The 27,769-nt window shown below is 37.8% G+C and overlaps 1 protein-coding gene across 4 annotated transcripts in view; it reads left to right on the top strand.

Annotated features, from left to right (window-relative positions):
* MOCOS (molybdenum cofactor sulfurase) overlaps positions 1-27,650 on the top strand; it is a 211,389-nt gene extending 183,739 nt beyond the window's left edge. For 3 of the 4 annotated variants that reach the window (XM_051812637.1, XM_051812640.1, XM_051812641.1), the window contains 6 exons: positions 5,982-6,063; positions 10,224-10,348; positions 10,954-11,059; positions 14,421-14,547; positions 16,817-16,921; positions 23,979-27,650. In XM_051812637.1, the coding sequence (XP_051668597.1) occupies positions 5,982-6,063; positions 10,224-10,348; positions 10,954-11,059; positions 14,421-14,547; positions 16,817-16,921; positions 23,979-24,125 (692 nt within the window). In that variant the 3' untranslated portion in view covers positions 24,126-27,650. The remainder of the gene's footprint in view (positions 1-5,981; positions 6,064-10,223; positions 10,349-10,953; positions 11,060-14,420; positions 14,548-16,816; positions 16,922-23,978) is intronic. The other variant, XM_051812639.1, reaches the window with a different exon arrangement.
* The last annotated feature ends 119 nt before the right edge of the window (positions 27,651-27,769 follow it).

The raw sequence follows: 27,769 nt of genomic DNA on the forward strand, positions 1-27,769 counted from the left end.
AATGCTGTGCATGCTTACTGACTTCAGGGACAAGTTCTGTGCCAGCTGTGGGCAATAAAAACCCAAGCTGTAACATACAGTCATAGGGGAGTTACTAAATTGTTGTAGGGGTGGGCAGAGAGTAGACAGTGATTCCCTGTGTGCAATCATAACGTGGATGCTCCAGGACAGAGAAAAGAACAGACAGATGTGAAAATTTACTGACTAGTGTCATGAAGTCCCAAAGCCTGAAGGGATTATTATTGCTGCAAAGGTAAAGGAATAGAACAGAAGTCCAACATTAAACACTCTGGCCAAAGACTTTCCCATTTTGTATCTCTCTTCCTCCTTCCATCTGTGAGTTTAGATGGGTAGAGTCCAGCAGAAGTTAGTATGAATTAAAATAAGGATCAGATATTATTTAGCTCAGTTAAATACTTGCAATAGCAGGCAAATATTTCATGATTTTTGAGCTTCTTGGGATTTATCAAAACCCTTTTTATTCCCTTCTGAGGGGAAAAAAAAAAGAAAAAAAAACTATGTAAAATGTTACAGAAAGCCCTTTGCTGCTTGGGGATGAAAATTATTTATTTTGCTAGCAATGCCATTGGCACTGAACACTGGAGCAGGTTTGTAGTCCACAAAAGTCATTATTAATACTGAGTTTGCATGTGTCTGAATGGTGTTCATCATTTCCCTGGGGTCTAACATTTACTCAGCGTGTATATCTTAACCATTAATAATATATAAGTGCCCACGTTTTCAGCAGCTAGAGCAAAACAAGGGAACCTATCTTAAGATTTTTCAACCTTTATTAGAAATCTGTATGAGTGGATCTGTAGCTACAGTCTTCTTTCTGTTTGTACCTTACAGTTGTTGTCCTCTTTAATTGTCTGAGAACTTTCTGTAGAATTAAATCTAACCAGTTGGTTCCCTTTGTCTGAAAAAGGTTTCTCAAATGTACATTTGGATACTTCCACTAATCATGTGATTTTTTTGTGTGCTTCTGATCCCAAACACAATCTACTTTCTTCTTAGGGATTCCAGACTTGCTCACTGGCACACACACTACTGCTTTCTACTCTTCCCTCTATAATATTTCTTTGAAAAGTTATCAGTAATTAATTTCAATTCTGTGTGGAGCACCTTGCACCTCAAATTTCTGTAGTACAGCTGCACAGACAGTCTTCTCCTATAACTTTTAAATTATCAAGTGATTAAGAATTCGTTATTTCTAGAAATTCAGTTGCCTACCATCTCCCTTTCTACACATACTTCTTTCTTGCAGACACAGTGTGAGTCTTATCAAAACTTTCTCCATTTGTCCTTCATGTTTTCAGAAGTTGATCTCTGTTAGGCCTTTTGATTGCTTCATTCTGCTCTTTTAAGTCTGTCCTTCATTTTTTCCTTGCTAGTGCTTGTTCAGACAAGTGCATATCCATTGTATGTTCACCTGTCAATAACACCTGTACTGATATACTTCAGAGTAAGAAAGAAATTTTCTCAGATAAAAATGACAGTCAAGGCAGCCATTTCTCACTGAGATTTGCGATGTCTTGCCACAGTTAGGGCCAGGGTGAAATTCGCCTTTAAATCCAACATTTTACTTTGTGTCATTTTTGGAGTTTTCACTGTCGGTCACCTTCCTTCTGATGAAAGTGAGAACCATTTCGACACAGAATTGATTGTCCAAGTCTATGGATTATTCTTCCAGCCAAAAGTAATTGGTCAGATCTCCAGTGTGATCTAACAAGAATGTCCTTGGCATTTATTTATAGCCTGCTTAGTTGCATCCAGTGTGTAAGAGTGGAGTAATTTTATTCTTTGTATAATGATGCTAGATACCAAAATCCTAGCCCATGAGGTGGTCTGGGACCTCTTTTATAATAGTCCTGCAGGTTTTTACTCTCATGGTGTTCTTGCAACCTGCAGCATTTTTTATAATGCTTGACAGTGAGATAATGGCTCTCTTTTCCTTGGGGAGTCCATTCCAGAGCTTACTGCTCCTAAGATAGCACAGTGATGGGAGCACATACAAACCAGCAGGGTAAGACTGAGCAGATAAATCTGCAGGAAGTTGTTCCAATATTTATTTTGTTTTCTTTCCTCTTTCCAGCAGTCTAAATGTATGATTCGTTTGTCACTGTTAAATTTTTAATTTTTTATTTTATCCCTTCACATACATGTGTCAGTGTCATATCTACCACTTAAAGTAATTTCATGACAGACAAGTTTAATTTAATAAGTTGACTCTTTCCTTGAAAATCACATGTTAATCACTACTGCTTTTGTCACCACTGTCATCAACCTGTCAGTAGTTTGTTGCTAATTTAGGACCTGAGGCTGAACACTGCATGTGAAGCTGGAGCAGTGATCCATGTGGCAGGGAACAGTAGAACTCGGTTGAGCCAGCCTGGGTGTTTTGCAACTCAGAGCCTTTACTGGCCTGTGTCAGTGGCTAATTTTAGTTCAGATTTGTAGCACTTAGCCTGCTGACTAACAGCCACCTCCAGTCTCTTCCAGATTGGCTGCTTTGTGAGTTATTTCTCCCATGGAATGCCTCCCACCCAAACTGCCTTTCCTCAGCTACAGCAGCATGCATCTTTCCAAGATGAGTTTTGTTTCCTCCATCCCTCCTCCCCCTGCCCTCACAGTCCCCATGCGGAGTTTCTCTGTTCTTCTCATTTACTGAATCCCCTTACTCCAGCGAATGTGAAAACCCAGAGGCTCCCAGCTGACTGGGTGACAACTGCAGCCAAGCCAGCTGCCTCCCTCCTGCTCCTCTGCAAGGAGGCTGTAATGACTCTGTTTTCTCTGCCAGTTTCGCTGCTGTCATCTGCGCTTTTCTCTTTGTGCGAGCAGGCTCTGGCACAGATCTCCATCTAGAGCGTGCTTTGCTGTCTGGAGGTGTCTCTCTCCAACAGTCAGAGCCTTAGGCAACTGTGCTGCTGGAATAGGTGCCTCTGGTAAGTGCCTAAAGACGAGTGGGGCAAATCCCATGTAGCTGGGGCCTTTTTTAAACACATTTTGCTGTTACACTGTTAGATTATGGTGAAGACTTTATCTGTGCCACTTTTAAAACATAATGAGTCTGTTCTCTCTCCCCCTCCAGGCACATGCTTTCCTCTTCCTCTAGAACTTTTCATTAGTGGAAAATTTGTTTATGGCTATTTTATTTCAATATGGTTTAATATTATCTGTCTTCTCTGTCCAAGAAAATAAAATTGTCAGCATGATTTAGTGTGACAGTAGCTACTTTAATACCTTTTGCTGAATCCTCTATGTGCTGAGACACCATTTCAGGTTCTTTCTTTAACCCTTGCATGTTGGGCATCGGTGTAGCCCATCTAACAAGGAGACTTGGATGAGCAGCCTGGCTGTCTAACTGGCCCAGCTGTGCAATCCTGCCGCCACTGTGAGTAGCAAGAACAACAGAGTGAGGCTCTACACAAGGCCAAAACTGCCTGGAGGCTTAGGATCTTTCCCTGGCATGCCTGCAAAACTACTTGGCTAGCATGGCAGCTGGGGAACTCCCTGATTCCTTGGAAGAGGGTGAGAGCACAGAGAGAGAAAGGGTTTGTGCCTAGTCTCTCACTGGCTGTACTTTTTGTCAGCGGAGAGAGTGAGATTTTAGTTTTGAGAACCTGAATTTGTTAATTTTGCCAGACTTATTTTCTTAGGTTATGTGGTTCTTAACAGTCATTTCCTATTTTTTTATGTGAAGAGTGTAACAAACCCTTGCTGCAACAGAACCCATTTAGAGGAAATCAGTGTACCTAACTCTAAGTCAGCCCCTGTGGAGAAAAACAACTTCTTGTATCTCAACTGAAGTTGTTAGTGGTTAGCTCCCAGCAACTTAAAGGTGGCCAGAAAAGTGCCTTTATTTCCAGAAGTCGTATTACTTGAGTGGGAATCAAGGGAAATCTTCTTGTCCTGCTCCATCAAATATATGGGGGCACAAATTACACTGAGTTTCTTCTTGACCTACACAAAAGTCAGCCAAACAGAATTTGACTGAGAATGCATTACTGTAAAAGACTAATTTCTCTCTTCCCATTTTAGCTGACAATCAGCATTACTCTGGCATGTTGGGCCTTAGTTTGCCACTGCATAGTGGGAGAAATTTTGAGTGTTGAGGAGGCCCTTTACAATATTGAAGTAGAAAGATGCTAGCAAAACTGAGCAACTAATTACACTTTGTGGAGTTTATTGTGCCTTCAAATAGTCGTGTGTTACTGCCAATAAAAACAATGGGAATTAAGTGCATACACTGATGAAAGAATATACATGAATAGTTTATATTTCAGTCTATTGAAATAACACACTTCTAATTTTTCTCATTGACTGAAAATAGGAGCTATAAAGATAAGAATATTTTTTGTATTAATACTGTGAGCACATCTGTGAATTTTATTATCAAGCAAATGACCATGGAGAATGACAGCTTTTACATTTTACTAACTGGCAATATTCTACTTAATTTTTTTTGCCTTAAGATAGAATAAAATTGTAATTAACAATGTTTAACTGACCTAAACATCACTGTAAAATGTGTACTGTTCAATAAAAATGTAACACACTTGCTGGTGTATGAAAACAAGTCTTTTTAAAGCCCTGAATTTCTATTTTAAGAAATTTTGTGAGTATGCCTTTCTTAGAAACTACTTTTAAAAGATATAACAGCTAAGGGTGCATACAGGATGGAACCTTTCAAACTCATCTTTTCCAGTTTGAATGGGATTAGAATCATTTGAAAGGAATAATAATGTTTAATTGTTTCAAAGTCCAAGAGCATTAATTCTAGTCAATAAAATAATAACATTGGCATCTTTTTCAGGTTGGTGCAGGCTAGTTCAAAGCATTTATTACATGTATTATTTTCTAGAGTGAACCTAACTTTTCCCCCTCTATCTTCACTTATGAAGTATACTATCATTAACAAAAGAAGTAGACTGCTTTCTCTTTTGCAAAACATGCTTGGTACAAAGCTGATAGTTGGGTTATAGTGAATCTGAACTATGTTTCATTACTCTTCAGAAGAAAATAACTTGATTTCACAAAATTGCAGAGCTGGTAGGGCTTGATTCTTATTTGTTTTACAATAGTGTAAACAGGAAGAAGTAAGTAAAATCAAAACGTGCTGTTATAATGCTGGGAAATGGGGATCAGAGTCTTTGCTGGTATATGTTGCAGTATAATGGAAAAACTGGATTCATTGCAGCCACACAGTAAAACCCTTTGTTCTTTATTTAAGATTATTGTTTTCAATTAACAGAGAGAAAAATAGTACAGTTTTTCTTTTTGCTTCTACAGTACCCTTTCCATCTCTTTGGCTCATTTTGTTCAAGATAATTAAAATATGGAAGAAGTTGTTACTGTAGACCATTACTAGGGATTTCTCAGCTGGTTTAAACTTGGAGATAAATAGATTGGAATAATTCTCTAATTAGCAGTTTCCATACATTTTGTTTTTAAATTATTGTAGTTTTATGGCATGTTATATTTCTTTCCTTGAACAGACGGTGCTGCTTTTTTCTCTTCCCCCTTCCTCCATCTTTCATCTTTCGGATCACTCAATCCCACTACTCCAAAAAACCCCCAACCCATCAGTGTTTAATGTAATCTCCTGACTTGCTAGAGGGTCCAAAACAGTGAAAACTCATCCTTTCAACAGAATCTGTAGCTGAGGTAGTAATTCTGTGCCAGTTTTGTTGCCAGAGATAAACAGAGAATGAATTTACTCAAAGCTGAAATTGTATATTCCTTAATATGCTTTGAGTACCAAGGTCATCTGCAGCCTTTACACTTTGCTTTATCATTTGGAGCCACCTGCAGGCAGAGAATATAATTCTGGCAAAAAAAAAAAAAAAAAAGATTTTTTGATTTGCTGTTTGTGAAGCTGCTGTGATTGTGAGCAGGGACAAAAATAAGAATTTTTTTCATGACCCTACAAGTTTTCACAAAAGTTTTATTTAAATATGATTTGTTCTCTGCCCATCTAGGCATGGACCCAGTATCTGTATCACTAGAAGACAATACTGAAAAAGAGGCTGTGGTTTGTGAGAGTAAAGTCTGTTCACACAGGTGAGTGAGAACAGAGAGGTATTGAAGCTGAAAATCACTGTAGTGACACTCAGGATATGAACAGATGAACACACAGAGGCAGAAGTCCTTAAAAAAGAGGCAGAGAAGTGGAAAGCAATGAATGTCTTACTGGACTATGAGAAGACATTTAAACAGGTAATTTGGCATGCACAGCATGTCTGATAGAAAACAGTGAAAAATATTAAAAATTGAAAAGGGGAAGAAGGGTGGTACAATAAACTGACTTAGTACTCACTTGAATGAGGGAAATCTTTTTTTTTTTCACTTGCTCCAAGCATGAGAAAAGGAGGTGTCCCCAGTTACTTCCAAATGCCAACTGAGGGCCTCAGCAGGACTTGAATTCAGTTCCCTCATTCAATAGTAATGATGTTGGCAACTTTGCCCATTTCATGCTACATGGATTCAGAATTGCTAGAACCTTCTGAAGTTATAAACAACTTTCCATATTTACAACCCTTTTTAATTTTTTTGACCACCCATATTGATCAGTGTTCCCTTAACAATCCTGGGATGATTGCAGATGTGTATGTTAGATAACATTAATTCTATTCAAGAGACATAGCACTGCACTGAAATATAGCATTATGAATAAGTTTATTTCCTACCAGTGAACTTAAGTGTTTATCCATCACATTTTGTAAGAACTTCCCCCGATCTCATTATGTTTTCTGAGTGGCAGTGTATCAAGTGCCCTCCTAACCTACATTTGCATTATCTACTATGTTTCTTTTCAACGAGCCTCTTGGTAACTCAAACTAAAAGAGCCACTTAAAGAGCCACTTAAAGATTTATGTCTTCCTTTAACCAAGATATACTAATTCTTTCTAACCCTCTACATTTGCTTCTCTGAGAGTAACACATAAACAAACCAGCAGAAGACCTGGCATTTTCCCCATGGAGCCATGCAGAAAATTATCTTCTCCTTCTTTACTAACTATTCAGATGATAAAGAGGATCTTTTTCTCAGAAATGTATTTTCCTCAGGTAGTGGAATTCACCCAAGAGTCATTTGTTTTAACCATCTGTCCCACTTCCCTTAGTGTTGACTCATCCCTAGCCTCCCCATGGTAAGCCCATCTATTACTGGCTGTAAAATAGCCTAGGTTCTCTCTCTCTTTGTGTGCATAAAATTTGCTGCCATTCTATTTATTGTAGCTTCTGTTTCATGTAACTGACTGTGTCATTTTTATTGTATCAAATTGGAAATTTTCATGGAAAACTGCTTAGAGTTCTGAAGAGGAAGAAAAGGACAGAGGGATAAAGAAAGTGGATATGCAAGGCAAATTGCAGAGACTGGACTATGATTAGCAAATAAATAAACAGGAAGTAAGGGAGAATGAGTGGACAACATTGATGAGGCTCTGAAACTCCTCAGAGATCCAACAGTACTTGGTGACAGGTTCCAGTGTTTCAGCAGGGGAGCCTCCAGGGCCAAAAAAAATGAGAAAAGCAGTGCTTTGCAGTAGGACAAGAGGCGATTTGTGATCTGGGGTCTTTTCTGCAAAGTGTCTGAGGTGAGTAGTGGGACTAAAAGTCTTTGTTAAAAGGCTTCTATTCAAAAGAAACCCCTAGTGAGGGCATTTTCCATTTATTAATTCTGCACTCTGATGCTATGATGTCATCTGGTTCTGTAAGCTTACTGTGAGTTTAGATTGAGATACCTGAGAAAAGTACGTGATGTAGAATCTGCAAGCGGTCATGTGAGGAAGTGTAATTTTACAGCAGCCACTAAAGTTTAATGAGCCCAAATTTCCCTTCTGAAGCAGTTCATCAGTGTTAGTCTCAGCAGGGGTTGTCCATCAGCAGGTGATACATCAGAGGGACATGGCTTTCTGGTATAATATCTAACAGTGGACAGATGCAAGTAGAAGCTAGTGTTTTTAAGATTATTGATGCTGCAGAAACCCTAAATGCTCAAGGTTACTACTCTACTGAAATAGTTACACAACCCTCTCTGACAGGCTGCAATATCAAAGAGATAGGGAAGGGTATGAGCAGTAGAAGACAAAGGTGTAGTTAAGAACAAGGTGAACTGAGCCCGTTGTGTGTATTATATCCCTTGGGATCAATATTCAGACTTCATCTGTCCTTGTTTCTTGTTCTGTAAATTACCCTGCTAGAGGGACCAGTTGTAACGCATTGAAACTAAATGACATAATAGAAAGATGAGTGGGGAACTCAAGGCAAAGAGCAAGTAAAATCTGAGAGAAATAGGCCCTCCTTTATAAATTGCCTGACATGTGCCAAATGGAATGTAATGCTGACAGATGTAAAGTTATACTCTGCAAAATAAACACAAGCAGAAAACAAGTAGAATTGAGCTACAACAGAATGACTTTGACTAAGACCTTGAAGAGATGATGGTACATGCTCAAAAAATGGTCTGACAATAAGGGAAAGCAATTTGAAAACACAGGAGTCTTGGGATACAGAAATTACACAATGACATTTGATGAAAAACCAAGAATGGTGTGAGTCTAACTCAGCCACAGTGACTCAAAATAGTAAGTATACAAATAGAGGGCAAAATTATGTTCTTGATTTATACAGTATTAATCCTCAACAGGCTACTAGGGGCAATTGGCTCAGGAGATATTTTAAACACCCCTAGCACCTCTGTTAGGGTGGGAAAAAATATTTGGGGATTTTTTTCCACTTGTACTGTTACCATGGAACATTCATGTCTTCTCATTAGCAGCCTTCTCCCTAGCACAGTGACTGGCAAGGACACAAGAACCACTCAATTCAGACTGTGAAATCTCATATGAACATTCACCTTTTGGCCTTTTTCTTGACACAGTCCCTATATCTCATAGTATCAGAGTACCATTTCCATTCTAGGACATCACTGGCTAGATGCAGCTGTGGTTGACATCTGTCCAGTCTCAGAGTGGGGAGAGGAATACAAAGCTACACCATAATTCAAAATTCAGAACAAGTTCTGAAGAGATTCCTGATCCCTGTAGGATTATAAAATCTCTTTGATTTCACTTGTGCTGGCTTTCTACCAGTGTAATTCAGTTGAACCCTACAAAGCATTTTGTAAAGCCAAGCTACTTCCTTTCTCAATCCTGGGCTTAGCATCTTTTGCTGTGAGTAGCTGTTTACTTGTTTCACAGAGCAGATGGTCTCCATGCAGATTAACTTCTTTGGCTGGATAGGACAACAAGGTGAGCATAGGACCACAGCTACTTCTCTTTCCTTGCTACAAGCTTCCTCCCTAGATCAGCACTAGAATTTGCATTCCTCTTACCTGCCTATGCAATTTTAAAGTTCAGTATCAGTCAAACCTCCTTTTGTAGTCAGTAGAGAGAGTTGAACACTCCCACAGTGAGTCACCCCATCCTGAGATCTAATATAAATGGGAACTACTTACTTCTTTCCATTATCCGTGGGAGGAACCCAGACAACTGACTTAAACTAGATGCCTGAATTTTGGAAGATTGACAGTAAGTTTACTCAGGGCTGAGGAATCTAATGTCAAATAGGATCACTTCCCAATGTCTGATCCGTGGCCTCCTTGGACTGAGAGAGGTGATCTCAAAATCCCTCTAGGAAAGCTTGCATCCAGATAAAGAAGGCAATTTTGTTGTTAGCTTGCATAACTCACTAAACATTTTACAAGTAATGTAAATCATCTTTAGACAGAGAAATACATGGGCTCTGTAAGGGGAGCCATGTTTTAGAGTGGAATGTCTGTACTGGCATGAATTAAATTAGGGAAGTGACATCATTGTACCTGATGTGATCATTAAAAATTACATAAAAAGGGACAATCTTAAATTCACCTCAGATCACTCCTCTCTGTTTTAGTAAAAAGCACAGACTAGAGTGTGACTTTTTCATAGTACTGTATTGTAATGTTGTTATATGGGCTACCACTTCCTGTACTTCAGAGTCAGTGTCTTGTACTTTATCCTTATTTAATCCTTTATTCCATAGTAATTTTCTGTATAAAACTAAATTAGATCTCGTGAATGTTAACTTCAAGAGTAACTTCACATCAGACACTCATCAGACCATATGGATTCTGTATTTTGTATTGAAAGAAGCAGAATAAACATCTTTTCAATTTACCTTCTGTTTTACAAATTAATGTTTGGGCAATCCAATTTGAAGTTCCCCTTTTCTTATGATAGGGTAAAAACATATGACTGTGGAGAAAGAATTGCTGGCTGGTTCTCTATGTTTCTTGGTCGTCCATGTCGCTTGATAAGACAAAGTTCAGACATGAAAACCAAGTCACATCAGAAAAATACAAAAGGTATGTTGTCATTCTTAAAAATATTTGTGATTCCTCATGCAAACATCAGGCTCATGGACTTCCTACTGAGTATATAACTACCTTGATAAAGGCTAAAAGAGTCATCCACTATTGATCTAGTAGGTACATTTATACCAAAACTGACTTTTTGCTGCCCTTCTACTTCTTAAATTTGGTGAAAATGTACAGATACACCAGTCTGGGGGCAGTGGGGGTGGTAATCATCATGACCATGATTTTGTCTGGAAACTCGATGATCATTTTGAAAAGTGATCATGAAAAATCTAAGAATCAAGTAATTTTTGGAGAGACTAAATTTCGTTATAAAAATAATTGAAAGACGATTGAAATGAAAGAGCATCGAAAATACACAGATATTGCTCTTGTAAATTGTTTTACAAATTTGGTAAAATCTCAGCTCTGTGTCAGTTTCTAAATATATTGCATCATTATCATTTACAGGTTTAAGGAGATTCTTGGAGTATTTCCTTAGTATCTGGAACCAATGAATAAATTTTTAATGAGAATAAGTAAGGTCAAAGGAAAGATGAGGTGAAATTACTAATTTTAATGGTCATTTTAGAATGTTGGATTGATTTTTTTAGGTCTTTCATCTGCTAAAAACATCTCACTCTCTCTCGTGAATGAAGCGCAATACCTCCTGATAAACGTGGCAAGCATTCTGCAGCTGAAAGAACACATTTCTGCAAGGTAAGAGCCTTCTGTCTCCAAATATCTCTTAGTGATGTAGGATTCCAGAATCTTTTCATAAGATGCCAATATAGCTGTTTTATGTGGAAATTTATGAATAGTTACATTTCAGTGGTCAACAAATATACAGCTATGAAACGTCTATATTTACTAATTCTTCTATGACTTCTGAAAATTTGGATTAAATCCATGAACATAATCTGTCTACCAGTCATCTTTAGGAAAACTTTAATGAAATTTTTGTCAAATGATTTGGTGGCAAGAGATTATTTGGAACCAGCCAGTTTCTATTTGTCAGAAGAACAAGGATAAATAGGTTTTCTCAGCATAAAAAAACTGGCAGGTAAAAATACAAGATCTTACTACTGGCTAAACTATTTCTTTCCTATGGGAATGATTAGGATTTAGAGTAAACATGCACAACAGAAATACTTTAAAACTACTTTCAGGACTGGAATTGAAATTAATTGAATTTGATATTACTTATACAAAAGTGGGAGACAGAAGCAGCAAATGAAACACCGTCAGCCCACAGTTGAAAGACAGCAAACCCATTACCAACCAAATTTTCACACAATGACAATAGGAAATTGTTGTTTCTTGAATATAACTAAGACAGGTTCAAATTCTACAGAAAATCTTCCCTCAAGGCCTCTATCATAGCTGTGCATCCCACAGCCTCGGAATTTGTCTCTGAGCCCTCTTTTCCTGTCTCACAAAACTTCCCTGCCTCTTCTTGGAGCCATCCTACCTCCTCTTAGTCACCCACCAAACATGCCCCCTGCATTGAAGTTTCTGCTATGAGTAGAAAAGGAATATCTGTAGGAGGATATGTGTGTATCTTCAGTATCTTCACTGACTGAATGAAGCATCAATACAGACCACTGGAGATCTGAGGGTTTTCCTACTTTGGGAGAAGACAGTTGGACAATTTTAGAATATTGTGGGGAAAAATGTGTGGGAAAGGTTTGAATCTGTCCATCTCTCAGCATTTTGACTACCCTTGCCCAGTGAGAGTTACTGCCTTCTTTTAACTCTTGGCTGGCTGGGTTACACCTACTTGAGAGGACACTTCTTACAGTCATACCTTACTCAGACTGGACTTTTACCATTGTGAGACTCAGTGAGGAACCTTCCAGATGTGAGATTTGAGTGCAAAGATGAAGAGTAAGGAACAGCAAGTGAGGACGAAGGAGTACAAGGAACTTTGGTAAAACATGCAATGTCAGATGATCCACTGATTTTACGCCTAATATCTTCCAGTACCACTAGGCTTGTAATCTCCTTTTCTTCAAAGGACACTCCAGATGTGACTAGAGCTGCCATAGTGACTGAGATGCATCTTACTTCCTGCTCTGCAGCAGAAGTTGGAAATCTCCTGCCTCTTTTGCCATTCTCAGGGTGCTGGAGAAATGAATTCAGATATGCAGCATCCTCATTCTGCAACTGCTATTAAATCATAATGTATAAGGTTTCCAAATACTGAACTGGGCAATGTACTTTCAAGAATCTGCACATATGGGTCTTCATTAAAAGTCAGAGGTTTTGTGGAAAGTATTATTTAGCTTCTCAGCATGTGGGTTTGTTTTTGTTCATTGGAAAGTTGCTAATTTTTGTAAAACCATTTCAATTTCCAAATAAGTTTTCATAATTTCTCTTTGTATCTTCCATAAGTAAAAATGAATCTTCCAGTTTGCACTTGACTCTGGAGAGGTGACCTAAAACAGAAACAGCAATTCAATTAAAAATTAGAACGTATCATACTGTTGGAGAGTTACATGTACATGCAGACAGTGGTCTCTCTGGTGTTTCATTTACTGATCACCTCCATGAAAATCCCCATGGCCTGACCTAATGCTCAAATGTTCTTGTTAGAAGATATACATATTTATTTTAAAGTTTACCTGTTAAATATAGCTAGTGCATTCTTCATTGCAGAGCCCACTGTCGTGAAAAGTCCAAAGTACTTAGACTGACTTCGGCAAATTACACTGATTTTCAAAGCATATCCTTGTTGAGATCTGAAGGATGAAGGTGCCTGTCACTGCATCCAACTAATGCCTACTTTGAGGGAGAAGAAATAATAGGAATTTACTCAGATACATGTTGCTGAGTAATTGTAAGCAGTTCTGAGGGGTGGAGGGAGGTGCAAGAGAGGTGAGGTATTCTGGCAGTGAACCTGAGCAGGTTGAAGGCAGCGAGACTAAGAATAGGGGCATTGCAGTCTTTGAGTTCAGCAGCAGGGGATTAGTAGAAGTTAGAAGCAATTTTCGTCGGCTGGCTTAGGACACTGTAGGCCCAGCTCTGAGGTTACTGGGGTTTTTGATGACCGCACTAGTACAGGCTGGAGTGGCAGGCACTTATATTTTAAAAAATACATTCCTACCTTCCACACTTCTAGAGCCCAAAAGTTGTCAAACTACAGCTGATGGGGTATCAAAAATTGTTCATGTCCTTAATACATAATGCAAAAAGAAATGTTCTACTCCACTAACGATGGCATTGAAAGAACTCTCTTGCAATTTTAGGGCTGTCTTTTTTCCCTGGTACTGGTCAAATTCTCCTGTAGAAGAAAAATGAATGACAATTCAAAGATGCAGCCAGATTTCTGATATTTGTATGCAGTCCTCTGCTCTGTCTGTCTCATATATGTTCTCCACACTGACACAAATCAACACTCTGGCAGTTCAAATGCTTGTAAAGAGGCAGAAATATCACTACACAGAGATTAATTTTTTTTTTTTTAACATCTATCCTTTGGTGCAATATGCTGCATCCCAAGGCAAATAATAATAATAATAATAATAATAATAATAATAATAATAATAATAATAATAATAATAGTAATAATATACGGGATATATTCTGTCATAAAATGACTTTACCGGCCTTTCTTACCTTCAGCAATTGCTGGTTTTGTCCCTTTTGCCATTGCAGCATGTGTAGAATAAATTTCTATTTGCCTTCTATTCTAGAAGCTTCTATTTCTAGGAACAATTAACAAGTCAAATGATTGCTAACTCAAAAGATCTTTTCATTTGTTACCATTATCCTTACCTATGATAATTAATGAGGAATTTTCTCATAAGCATTGTTCACAGTCACCTGTCTGTATGCTTTCATACCTGCAGTTCCAGGTTACACCTCTGAAAAAGCCACCTAGAGGGTTACATATCATAGATCAAAGATTAAAAGTTATAGTTAAACACCTTGTGCCATTTCCATAGCCTTTGTAATGAAACAGGCCAGATTATTCTGGAGAAGTGTTTACTTAATCGTATGAGGCACTTCATTCTTACAACACATCTATACAGAAATAGTTAACATATCTTATTTTTTCTTTGTCAACTCCATGAGACAGATTGGAAAAGCCGTTGGAAATAGAGGAATTAATCCAGCGCTTCCGTGCCAACATTGTCGTCAGTGCACCAGAGTCCTTTGAGGAAGAAGAGTGGGCTGAAATTTCAATAGGTGCCCTGCAATTCCAGGTGTGAACTTTTTTGTCTTGTCCTTGTCCCAGTCTATCACAAAGTATTTTGACCCCTGGAGACAGACTAATTTTTGCAAGGCTTTGACTGAAACAGGGGCAGCATGGGTTGTGCGGATGAAATTTATGAAGTGTGTGAAAAAAAAAACAACTAACGTGATGCGACCTGTGACAAACATAATTCAATACAATTGAGAGATTTTGACGTATTTCTCCACACCTTTGTTTTTAAATTTCATAATTCATAACATTTCCCACCTCTGTCCATCTAAACTGAATAATAATCACTATTTTGAGGTAGAGTTTGCAGCAAATAGTTAGCCAGCATGTCATGAGAGAATACTGGTTGCTGCTAAGCACAGTAGTCCAAATGCAACCTCAAGCACATCAAGCAACTTATTGCCAAAAGACTGGACATGAATTCAAGTGAACACTCATGGTCTATTGCCCTCTGTTGTCTACATCTTGCCTTAAGCCCCGTTAAAAGAATGTTTCTAATTCTAGCCTGGTAGGGTTTTTTGGCATGTTGTACTTTATATTGTATCTAACAACACAATGTGCTTTGTACTGTGAGGAGAATGCTGAAGAGTCAGACTTGTTTGCAAATGCATTCTCTTCAGAAAACCTTTTAACAAAAAATCTGTAGAAGCTACACATGAAACTTAAGGGAATGATGTACACATGTATTACATATGTATTACATATTCTGTTGAATTTGTCTGGCCCTGAGATGTGAAATGTGTATTTGAAGAGTCATTGCCCAAAATGAAAGAAGTGGCTTATTCATTGTTTTCTTAGAGATGATAATTAAGGTGTGAATTACAGAAGTGCCAAGGTCAAATCTAGAAGCTGTGACAGACATCACTCCTATTTATTTCTGATCAGCATACTGTAAGAAATTTTTTGAGCAGGGATGGAAAGCATGGCTGATCTGCTCTCTTTTTATGTGTACTTTGATCAGTAAGCTGTAAGATGAGTTACAGAAAATTGAGGAAAAATTCCTATAAGTAGGAGATGAGGAACAAAAAGGACAAAATCCTTGGTGTATAGCTTGTTCGAGGCTAGAGTTACACTATGGAGCTCTGCTGGGGATCCTGTTGAGAAGTTACTGTAAAACTGCAAAATAAAAAGGCATTCCTGTTTCTGGCATTGATACACTTCAGGAACACAAGCCAAAAATAGAAAGGCTTATGGAACTTGTATTGTCTTTTCCTGTCTCTGCTAGGTCCTTGTTTAGATACTTATGTAGTAGCAGTAGAAATTATGCTAATGCTCCTTGATGTGAGGAAAATGGTAAAGAAGCTGTTGAACAAAGCAAAGCAGGGAAAAATATTTCCTTCTCTGCCTTGTTGCTCTTTTAATAAAAAAAATAAGGCTGTGGAAAATAATTTTCTGAAAAAAAGCTGATGTACGGTTTTGATGATTACACTGAAGAGTTGTACAAGCAGTTCTAGATGCATCTCAAAAAACCGAAGTATCTTATTTACCCTATTTGAAATTTATGACACATTTTACAAAAATAGAATCTGTATACTAGAATACTGTAAGAGTTTCTATAATGTACAGCTTTGCTAACGTTAGGAATGCAATGTTAAGTGAAAGTGCAATATGTCATCCTTCTTCATTTTAATGCCTTATTAAGAACTTTGTTGCAGGTTTCCTTTTTTTTTTAACCCTAAAAGCATATCTTAGTTCAAACAACAATTAACTTTAAGAATGATTACATATGGATGCTAACACCACATGTAATACATGATGGAGGATCAATCCATTATTGCTTCTGTTTATGTAAACTGATGAAAATTCACATTTTACATTCGGATTATCTACAAGCACCATGCATATAAGAAAGATACTGTGCATCTCAGCTGCACTAAAACAGTCCCAAGAAAATCCTGAGGCACTAGCTTAATACTGTATTCAGCTCTCTGTTGGATGAGCAGCCCTGGAGATGAAGTGAAGCCATCAGGAAATACAAACATGTAAATGTCTAGTATTTCTCAGATTCTGTCTCTGGGAAAGTTTTCCTTAAAAAAAGAAAAAAGTCAATTAAAAATTCAGTGAGATTTTTGCAAGTAGACCCTTTGAAAATGTGCCTACTACCTTACATGAACAGGCCTGATCTTTTACATAATGAAAGCATAAAAAGCCCACAGGACAGGTATGCAAAAGGTATGCATTTAAGATATTATGATGGTCAGAAGCTTGTACTGTTCAATGTCGTACTGCTTTGATATACAGCCATGAACTTTCTTTAACAAAAATTTCAGGTTGTGGGTCCATGTAGCAGATGTCAAATAATCTGCATTGACCAACAGTCTGGGGAACGAAACAAAGAAATTCTGCAGTCTCTGTCTGCTGCCAGAGGCAGAAAGGTCAGTACAGTACTTCAAAATGGCTGTAATGAAAGATGTAGTGACTTTCTGGCATGCGTAATGAAATATCTGCTGAGAGAATATTCACAGTTAAGTTGTTGTGCTAATGGTTACCGTTAGTTTTTTCTGTAAAAAGAGGATGCACTTACAACCCAAATATGACCTGGTTTATTTCCATAAAATGCTCACACATTTTTATTCAGAAAGGGACTATTAATATGCATTATTTTTAACTGTGCTTGTTTTATTCAGTATGTACCTCCTTACAATGTGTTTATTTTGGTCTTAAAAACAGAAGCTGATGCACTGATATCTTCTAAGAAAAGAAATATGCAGAAAAATCTGAAAGTGTTTGAAATTATACAGTTGGCTTGTAAGGCTAAACTTTATTCTTACCATGAGAAACAAGTTAACAGGAAAAACAGAGCAGATATAAATGTAGTCAAAGTGGAGAATAATTATGTAAGAAAGTGACTGGAGAGTTAGTGTGAAATACAGAAGTTCATTTGGAGTCCTTCTACTTCCTAAGTTTGTGTTGCTTCTTCGAACTGAGAGTGCTCAGATGATAGCTAGATGGTTCAACATCCCAAAAGCTTCACAAATCTCCTCAGAAGTATTTATTTAGCTGAAAATTGTTATTCAAAATTGATTGCTTCCTGTTCTTTAAGCTTGTGTTGTAAAAGTTCCTCAACCAGTCAGGGCTCGGGAGTCTCACCAGTACCCACCAAACACCAGAGACTGGGCACAGCACTGGAGCAAAGCAATAACAAATAGGTTGAAAATCATTCACCCAAACAATGCACAAACAACTTACAAATAGTACATTATATGTTTGGGAAAAAAAAATAATAAATTGATTCGTCTCAGTGACTCATTAAGCAAACAAAGAGCTACATTTTCCTTGAATGTTATCCTTGGTGAATAGCTCCTCTGGCTCCGCCTCAGAGCCAGCGCCTGGTGCAGTGAGCTGGGGAGAGGCACGCAGGCAGGACTGGCTGTCTAGGCACAGCTTCCCACTGACCTGAGGTGACCTAGAGTTGCACAGCAGGCTCTGGTATCCAGATCACCACCGTACATGTGCCATGGTGGGTAGTCTGAGGACAACATCCCTCTCTGGGTAATGCTAAGCCACAGCTGGAACATCTGGGACACTTCAGAGCACATTTGGACACTCTGGGCAGGGACACTGCTCAGCTGCCACGTGGGGTGTGGTATGCAGAGGACTTTTTCTGCCCGTATGGGTTTTACTGGATCATGACTTAAATCCTCTGTAGAGGGAAAGCACTCTGTACTCGGGGAGACAATAGCTACAAAACCTTACCTGGGATACAGATTCTCAGGACAGGCAAAGCACCTTCTGCATGTTTCCCTCAGCAAATATGAGCTCCTCTTTCATTCTGATTAACTCAGCAATGCAAAGATTTTCTTGATACAAGCACTCCTAGTACCAAGTAACTCGTTCAAACAGGACAAGGCAAAAAGAGCAATCCAGCCTCTTGAGAACAAGCTGGCGCTGGATAAAAGCCGCCTGGCGAGGCGAGGCAGAGCACAGCGCTGCTGATCACCGCAGGGGAGAGCTCTGCTTCCCTCAGCAGCCCGGCAATATTCGCGCTGCAAAGAAACAGACCTTCAGCTTTTTTTATTTTTTCCCAGCCTTCAGCGCTGCTGGTAGATGGGATCCTGCGAGCATGCCCTGCGCTGCATAAGGCTGAGTTCACTGTATTAGCAGACAGCTAAAAGAGATAGTTTGAACTGGTAGTTTTGCCTGAACTGGTCTGAGAAGACCTCAGAGCCCATCCCTGCTGCAAGCCATCTGTGGGGGTGATGATCACCAGCTGGTTATCAGTGAGCAGCACCAGACAGAGGACTATGACATTTTCAGCGTGCTCAGCAGGCCTAGCACAGAACATTGATCCAAAACTTTCACAGTTCACAGTGGGGAGAGAGAAAGAACATTGAGACCATGTGACTGTGTTAAATTGCAGAGCTAATACTTTGGTGATTCATGTATCTAGGATGTGCTTTTCTGCTAAGGAGGCATCTAACAGACTTCATTTTCTTTTTTTATCAGATGCAGATTCAGTGCAGGAATTTAGCAGTGTTTGCTTCCATCTGTCAATAATCTGATTCAAACTACAAAAAAAACTATTGCAGCAAAATAACATTTAAGCTAACTTCCCAGCTTTTTGAAAGGTTGTCAAAACATTAAAGATTCTGCACATACAAGACTGAGCCAGCTGTCAATATTTACCATTTTGTTTTGTTTTTTTTCCAAGAACACCAACCTGTAGAAATACATTGAAATTTATCAAACTCATAGCCCACATAGCAGCACCGCCAATGAACTTCAATAATGAGATAAATAATGTAAGGCTAGTAAGAGGTAGTTCAATATTTATTTCTGAAATCCTGTTTTTCTCCATCCCTCTGAGACTGTGAGATCCTGTTGCTCCAAGCTGAGAGATTGGAACTTTGCATTGATGGATTGCAGCGGAAAGTCAGAACCAGCTACTGTAACTAGTCACAGAGACAATTTGCATGTTTCCTGATCTATGTAAAGCACGGTGCTGAAGCCTAGCCAGTTGCTTTTTATGAAACCTTTCATGTCATTGTTTGAAATAAGTTGCAAACACCTCTACAAAGTGAACTTGAGCTCTGCTTTCTGAAAAAACACTCATTAAGGATTCCTTCTGTAATTTTTGATGAAAAGGAAAATAAGTTCTCCTTGTGTGACAGAGTGCTCTCTGTTACTGCAGGAGACTAGGAAAGACTAGATAACTACATTAAGCAAATGGCATAAAAATAACCACATGCTGTTTCACATGCCTCACCACCTGATGCAAAACACACATGGATGGAAAATGGAGAACACTGAATTCTTGCCTGTCTTCGAGAATTTGCAGATGCAGTTCAGCACTAACAATAGCAGAAGCCCTGTGGGTGGATTTTCAGCAGTGCTATAAGGTGGGATTGGAGTCAAGGTAGCAAAGGGAATTGCATTAGCAATCTGCCCCAGTCTAAATGCATGGATAGCAGTACATCAAGGGAAATTGTTTGCATTATGTTTGCACATGCCTTCATGCACTAAAAGGCTTGTGGTTCTTTTTTTCCCAGTGGGCTGTTGATAGTCCTTTATGTATCTCATTGTGCCTTGGGAGAGTTTCTTATCCTGCAGAATTAGATACCATGCCTTTGGATTGCTTACTGAGATGTTAGCAAGGATAGCAAATGACTTCTCATATCTTATGCATCATTATCATTATTTTCATAGTAATGCAGGGCTTTAACTATGCAACGCTTTTCCTTCAAATATCTGGAACATTTGAAAACAGTGATTGTTGTTATTAATAGTCCTCTGAAATAATATAGCTGTATTTTCTTATTGGTGGCTGAACTGGAAGATGCATTTATTTAAGGTAGAGCAAAGGAAAATAAGTCCTTAAGAAAACTTTCTGCTGTCCAGATATTTTCAACTTAACAATATAGGTTTTTTGGCCACCAACTTAAAAATTTTCCTTTTTACCAATATAAAAAGTCAGCGTGTTGAAAGTGAATACTTCCGCTCTCCTGTTTTGTAAGGCTTCACTAATAAGTCAATCTAAAGCTAATAAAACATCCTTACATTAAAAAAAAAATCACTTCTAATAACTACATCTCCCAAACCTTTGCATGAGAAAGAGGTTACGTTATTGTATGAATAAGTGAGCAAACCTGAACAGGTAAATTTATCTACTGGGAGATGGCAGCTGAGAGCTACATCTGGGAGCAAAATCCAGAATTTATCCATCCAAAGCTAAGTATTAGCACACAATATGATTTATGTGCTTGTTACACATTCTGTCAGGGTATATCTGTACCAAGTTCTGGTCTGTGTTAACTGATTTTTCAGGAGCTGTAGCTTAAAGACATCTCACCTCAGCCTTTGTCAGATATAGCACCTCAGGTTTCTATCTTACAGAAGGAGATAGTGCACCCAGGGTATTTCTCTGTCAGTGAATATCTGAGCAGAGCATGCTGCTGTTGATCCAGTAAATGAACGTGAAACAACATGCAAGAATGACAGCACTTCATAGCTCCCCCTTTCAGTGAGTGTGATGACTATCATATGATTCACTGTTGGCAAGAATGTTTTCTCTATTCCTCCCAGCAGTGAAATGCTGTGCTTTTTCCTAATCAAGACACTTTACATTTTTTGTCCCTTTGAAGTTTAACAGTGATGGAAAGAGTCTCTACTGCCATCAGAATACTGAGCAGATAAAGCCACGGAGCTCACAGTCCAGCATTCCCTGCCCAGTTCTTGGTGTGTTCTGGGGAGATTATATGCAGAGTAAAATGCTCTTGAAGTCAGGGAAAGGTAGGAGCAGCAGGGAGAGATTATGCAGTTTCACTGTAATAACTCTGCAGGTTGTAATCTCTGAGTCTGAAAGCTTCATTTTTCATCAGTGAAATGTGAGAAGGGCCGATTTCTGCATTTTATCTTTCTCTTGAAACAGAGCTCAAGTGGCAGATGCACAGCTTTTGTGTTTTTTTGATGGGGGGGTTGTGTGTGTTATTGCTGTTATCAGTACCTGCTGAGTCATTATTTTTAATTATTGAAAAAACAAGGAAATTTACTTAAAAGATGTTGAATCCTCTTCTGGTAATCACAAGCTAAATTTTGGTCTTAAGAACATTCACCAAAAAAAAAAAAAAAGAGTTCAGCAGTTCCACACATGCCTTTTCTTCAATAATTCTGTGCATTTAAAAATTATTATTCACAATAATAATAATAAATAATTTTTCAAAATAATAGAAAATTGGTAAATTAAGTTCTCCACAGTGAACAATCTGCCCAGATTTATTTTATTCTCAATTTAAGTTAAATCAGTATGATGATACAGTAAATATAAATAGAAACTTCTCATGTATCAAATAAGTTGATTTCCATGCATGAGTTATAAAATTCCTTCCTCTGTGAAATGCAGTGTAGCATGAACTAATAGTAATTTTACTATATTTGTTTTATGATTGCCTGATTTTTTAAAACAACGGAATTATAGCAACTGACATTTTTGCACTAGGGTACAAGAAGTGAATCAGGTTAACTACAAGTCTGAGAAACACATCATTTATGCCAATAGAGAACCCACAGCTTGTTAACAAATAAGAGAAAAGCAAGAATGGAAAAATAACACTATATACTTTAATATTTTAAATGAAACTAACTTACCATTTTAGCTTCATGGTTAATCCAACAGTCACTGTGCTGGATGATTGGGATCTTACTGCGCTGCAGTCATTCCTCAGCATTAAATACCAGAAAACTGACCATAAGGATATACCCTGTGTCCACCAAGCGTTGACACTATTATGATCACTGGTATCCAAAAAGTGTCGGTAATAGGGTAGGTCTGATAGGTCCACTCATATCCTATATATGAGACATGCCAGTGAGATGAAGGAATAGTAGAAGTAACTGAAAAACCCTCAGCTTGGGACCTGTTTTTCTTTTTGATGTTTAGGATTAGAAATGAAACAGAAAGACCCAAATTCAGAGTCTGAGGGCATTTTTTGATAGATCTTTCTCTACTTGGGCATAAGTCTCAGTCTTACCTCTTGCTAATTCTTCAAAGACTAAAATCTGTTCTGTGTTACCTCATAGCTGTATCTTTATTTAATTATACAGTGGAAGAACAGGAAAATACATAGTGCCTTTGTATTTAGTTTTTCAAATATGTTCCATAAAATTCACCTAACACTATTTTTTAAATTTATTTCAATTCCTTTTACCTAGTATTTTTTTCTAAACCTGCTCTAAATGTAATTCCCTCGATTTCAACATCATCGATCTGAACAGTGGTAGTAAATGTAATCAGGAAATAGGAAGGATAATAGAGTTTTGTTTTTACATAATTTCATTTGCTTATTTATTTATTTATTTTACACGTGTACATTTTGGCTGTAGTCTAGCAAAACAAAATACTTTTTATTGAAACCCATAAAAAGGGACAAGAAAATTAGTATTGGGTTTCCAAGGTCCTCAGTTTGAGGATCAAAGACATTCTGAAGTCTAAAAATCAGTTATCTATTTAACATGGTCTTCAGCATTTCTTTCTTTCCTACTTTACTTTTTTTTTATCTTAACTGTTATCTAATCCTTTGGAAAATATTATCATGAGATGACAAGTCTTTTTCTTGCATACTTCTAAATTCTCCGCTGTTGGAAAACAAAACCACAAAACCACACCAGTCTCCTGTCACATTTTCGGATCACACCTTGCTGTACACAACTACAGCTGTAACATTCAACTGCTTCAGATCAAGAGCACACATAAGAGTGCAGACGCTCAGACCAGGTTTTTGGTGCCTCTGAGGGTTGCATGGTCAGTGGGTGAAGTGGTTTTTCTGTTCTTCTTTTCTTTATTACTCAGTATCACAAAGACACATTCTAAGTATTTCTAATATTTATGTAGGATATATTTCTAATATTTATGTAGGATGTATTCACAGATAGTGGGTAATGACAGATAAGAAGAGACCTAATAAAACAAACTTTCTGAATATTTTCTGTAAAACATACTAAAATATTCATAAAAACAAATAAAGGGAAATTCACACAGGCTAGACAGAAAAAAGTTCTGTTAACAAAGTGAATCATTCATGGTAGAAGATGCAAGACTTCCTTGCTGTTGGAACACACGTGCGTTCTCGCACTGCATAGCCTTTGCTTGTGATAATGCATTAACTGTATTTGTCAAGAAGCCAGAACAGTCATTAAATAACTAGATTGTGAGTGAGTGTAAATTACATACATGATACTGTGGAGCTCATGATGAAATACTACATTCTTTATCCACTTACTTAAGGTATTCTTCTTGAGTAGCATGGACTTAGCTTTTGTTTATGAGTCTATTATGGTTAATGAGTTAAGAATGTTCTTAATTACATGGACATCGTACATACCTCCTTATTCTTAAAGCAATATTGTTCTTCTAAGCATATCTGGATTGTGAGATCATCTATTGATCTGACTACTCTAACATGCGTTGCATCTTAATAAATATTTTGCTTTTTTCAGACAAACTTCGGCATATACCTGATGAACCAGCCCTTGCACTCATCCTTTTCAGACATTTTATCAGTTGGGTCTCAAGTACTACCAGTGCTGAAGGAGAATACAGAAATTCAGCCTCCAACATCCAGTGAAGAAAAATGTTCAGGATAGATTCTCTGGTGGAGACAAAATGTTTATGCAACTTCAGGGAAAAGTCAGTAGTCAGTTACTCTAAAAAAAAAAAAAAAAAAAAGAAAAAACTTCCACTCATTTGCTTCTGGTTTAAGTCTTTTAATTTCTGTTTGCTGTAAATGTTATCAGATGGCAAAACTTTTGATAATTACAGCTCACCTACATGTTTTTGCTTGTGATTAGGTTACAACAGCCTCTGTTTTGCACAATTGCTTCAGGATGCAACAGGTTTGATCAAGTTTTACTGGTGGATGACTCCCAAAACAAGCCCAGCTTCATTGTCAGAAAGCCACATCTCAGTGAAGGAAAGTAAATACAACAATACACTACTTCCTTATGCTGCTTTGTTAAAACCACAATGAGGAGAGAGGATGCAAGACATATTTTAGAAACAATGTGGGTGGGAAGGAACAGTGGGAGAGCGGCGTGAGAGTAGCAGTGCATTCACCTTTTCAAAAATGAAGCTGAAGGTGATGTGTAGACAGTATGAAAGCACCGGAAAAGAGGGAATTATTGGGAAACCTGTGTCTCCTCCTTCAGAAGTGATGTGTGAGGATGTCAACAAGGCTCAAAGATCAATGAAGATTCAGGATGCCATTTGCAAAACACATTCCTGGTGCAGGAATTCCATACATTTGTTCTCAACTTATTTCTTTCATTTCCATTTGTTCCTTTTCCTTGTGATTTATTCTATGTGATGACTTCCCTGGGGTTTTTTTTGTGTCCTTGCCCCTGGAAGGGGGCTGGGAGGTAAATGATCTGTTAAGTTCCCTTCCAACCCAAACCATTCCATGATTCTGTGATTCTACAATCCCTCCACTCTTGTTTTCTTACATATTTGTGGATGTTGACACATTATTTCTAATTAGAGATTTTTCAACCAAAACAGTAATTTTCTATACCAACTTTGTTTATCCTGAGCAGTCTCTACTGGCCACTTAAGGGAACTCTTAAAAGTTTGGATGCTTCTCCATCATGAATAGCTCGAAGTATTCTTTTTTCTTACTCTTAGTTCATTTGATAGTGCCCTCTTTAGAAGACTCTTGAAAGCTCTTAAATAAGACTCATGCTTTCTGATTTCTGAGAGCAAATGTCTGAAATCTAAGACTTAGTCTGGAATATTGATTATTATGAAAATTAAAAAAATAAATAAAAGAAGGCACAGAGCAAAAAAACTCACATTGAAAGTAAAAAAAAAAAAAAAAAAGTAATGTAAGCCTGAACACATTGAGGCCAGCTGTTTTATGACCCTCAGCATGCATCCAGCCAGCCATGGGATGATTTTGTGCTTCCAGGAAGTCCTTCTGGAAGAAAAAATTCTCCTAAATTGGCTGCGGTCTTGCCATTTGGGAAGTGAAATTTTGACCGCATTAAAAGCACCTTCAGAACTCTCATCCAAGATTTAGAACTTCCTTGGGGCAGTTTTGGCTCCAGCTATGTGAAACTGCTTCTGGCTGAAACAGTCCTTGAGTTGTTCGAGCATATCCCTGGAGGGAGGCAGGTGGCTTTGTGAAAAAGTTGGTCAAACAGTCATTCTGAAAGGGGGGTGACAACTACCACAGAGCAGCGTACAATGGGGAAAGGGAAGCACAAATCAGAATTCAAAAATGGTCCTTCTTCTTTCTCTCTCTTTTTTTTTTTAATATAATGGTTTCTTCTTTCTTTTGTTCTTTTGAAGAACTTGTTTTACTCACTTGAGCTGGAACAGTCTCTCAGTAGAGCTTTGTAATGGAAATGAGAAGAGACATTATCAGTTTCTTGCCATCTACCATAAAGTACATGGAAAGAGAGAGGTTTTTCATATGTATGTAAACTGAGGATCAATTTTCAGAGTTGTACCTTCTACTTCAGAGCCCAAGGTCTGGTCCTTGATGTCTGCTTTGAAAAGCAGGAGTTTTATCTGTCTAATAGTCAATTATTTGAGGTTGTAATGAGCGGGCTTTTTGGAACGTTGAAAAGCAGTTTCCTGGTATCTAAATGTCTTAACTGTTTCACTCTTTGCCTTTCTGTTATGCAGAATATTACCTTGTTGGATAGAAAGCCAGCTCAGCATTGACAGATTTAATATGAAGAGACCTGTTGTATGCTGACCTTCAGGTGATCTCTGGTGCTTTACTCTGTCCTCTTCACCTCACCACTATGCCATTTATTTAAAATGACACAGAAGTTAGAAGAGGAAATTGAAAGCAAACCTCAACAAGCTCTGTTTCACTTGTTATTTGATTTACTACAAAATCAGTCACTTTGGCATGCAGTGGCTTGACAAATACTGTTTGTGAATAGCTGTAATGCAATGTATGATAACTACGGATGAGAGGATTTGAACTTTAAAAATGTCATGCTTGGTCATTTTGACCTATTATTTACAGGCAATTACACATTCTCTCTGCTGTAGCTTAGTAATATTAGATTAAGAATAATTTTGCCATTTTATAGGAGGAAAAGAAAGATTTGCTCTGGTGTATGAACATACTCATTAGTATAGACTGTGCATTTCCCAGAAGGAACATTCTTGTGGTGCAGTGATAGGAAATGTCACAATGCTTCAGATTGATGGAAAATACATAAGGAATCTTTCATCTCAGCAAAGAATAATATTTCCCTTCTAGTAAGTGGAGTGTTCCTGCCAGTATTGATATGTCTTTCCATCAATGAAGACAAATTCTTCTCAGTGCCAAAACTCAGTGGAAAATCTTGAAATAGGAAGAGTAAATTCTAAATGACATGCACTGTAAGTTTGTAGAAAGAACATCCCTCCCATCATGTGAAATAAATTTCAAAGAAAGAAGAAATTTAACATACTGCAACCCCAGGTAGTGCAGGTACAAAAAGGGCATAAACACTTTGAAACGCTGTATAGAAGGATTATATGTTCTATATGGATTTATTTCTTAACCTTCCAAGTATATAGAAAAAAAGATCATTTCATATGAATGCAGGCTCTTTCATCTAAATACTCCAATTACTGCAAAATTAAGTCTTTGGACTAATTGCGGATATATGTTTGCCTTCTATGGATAATAAATGTACTTAATACACTATTTCCAGAGTGCTGTATGTAGAAAATCCTCTATATATTTGAAAACCAAATCCATATTTCCTTGCAATGAATTATTCAAACACATTCTCTGTGGGACTTATCTCCTTTTCAAATCTAAAGGCAAAAATAGTGATTATTACAAGCTCTAATAATAGCCAGGAGGCTGAAATCACAAAACAGAAATCAGTATTTTTAGGAGAAGCTTCTGAGCTCTGTGTTCTCTGATACAACTTAGATATTTCAGATACAGTTTATGATTTATGTACTTTCAATGGCTTCCTTCAAAGTATGGCCAAAATTTTAGGTCATCCTTCCCTCAAAATTATACACAAATCAAAATAAAGGACTGCCTAAAAAATGTGATTATTCCTCATAAATTGTAGAGATTATGTTATGCAACTCATCTTCAATCTAGTTTTTAACTATCTTGGAAATGAAACCAATAAAATATATGTTGTGCTTGATGTGTCTACTGGTGGTGGTTGCATTCCTGACCTTTGAGCTCATGAGATGCTAAATTCTGCTTGGAGGCATTGGCAGGCTCACAGAGTGAGTGTGTGGCTTAGGACTGAAGGGATGTCTC

The sequence above is a fragment of the Manacus candei genome, unplaced genomic scaffold (assembly GCF_025592945.1).
Source record: "Manacus candei isolate 608988 ecotype Guabito, Panama unplaced genomic scaffold, ASM2559294v1 h1tg000088l, whole genome shotgun sequence".
Lineage (NCBI taxonomy): Eukaryota > Metazoa > Chordata > Aves > Passeriformes > Pipridae > Manacus > Manacus candei.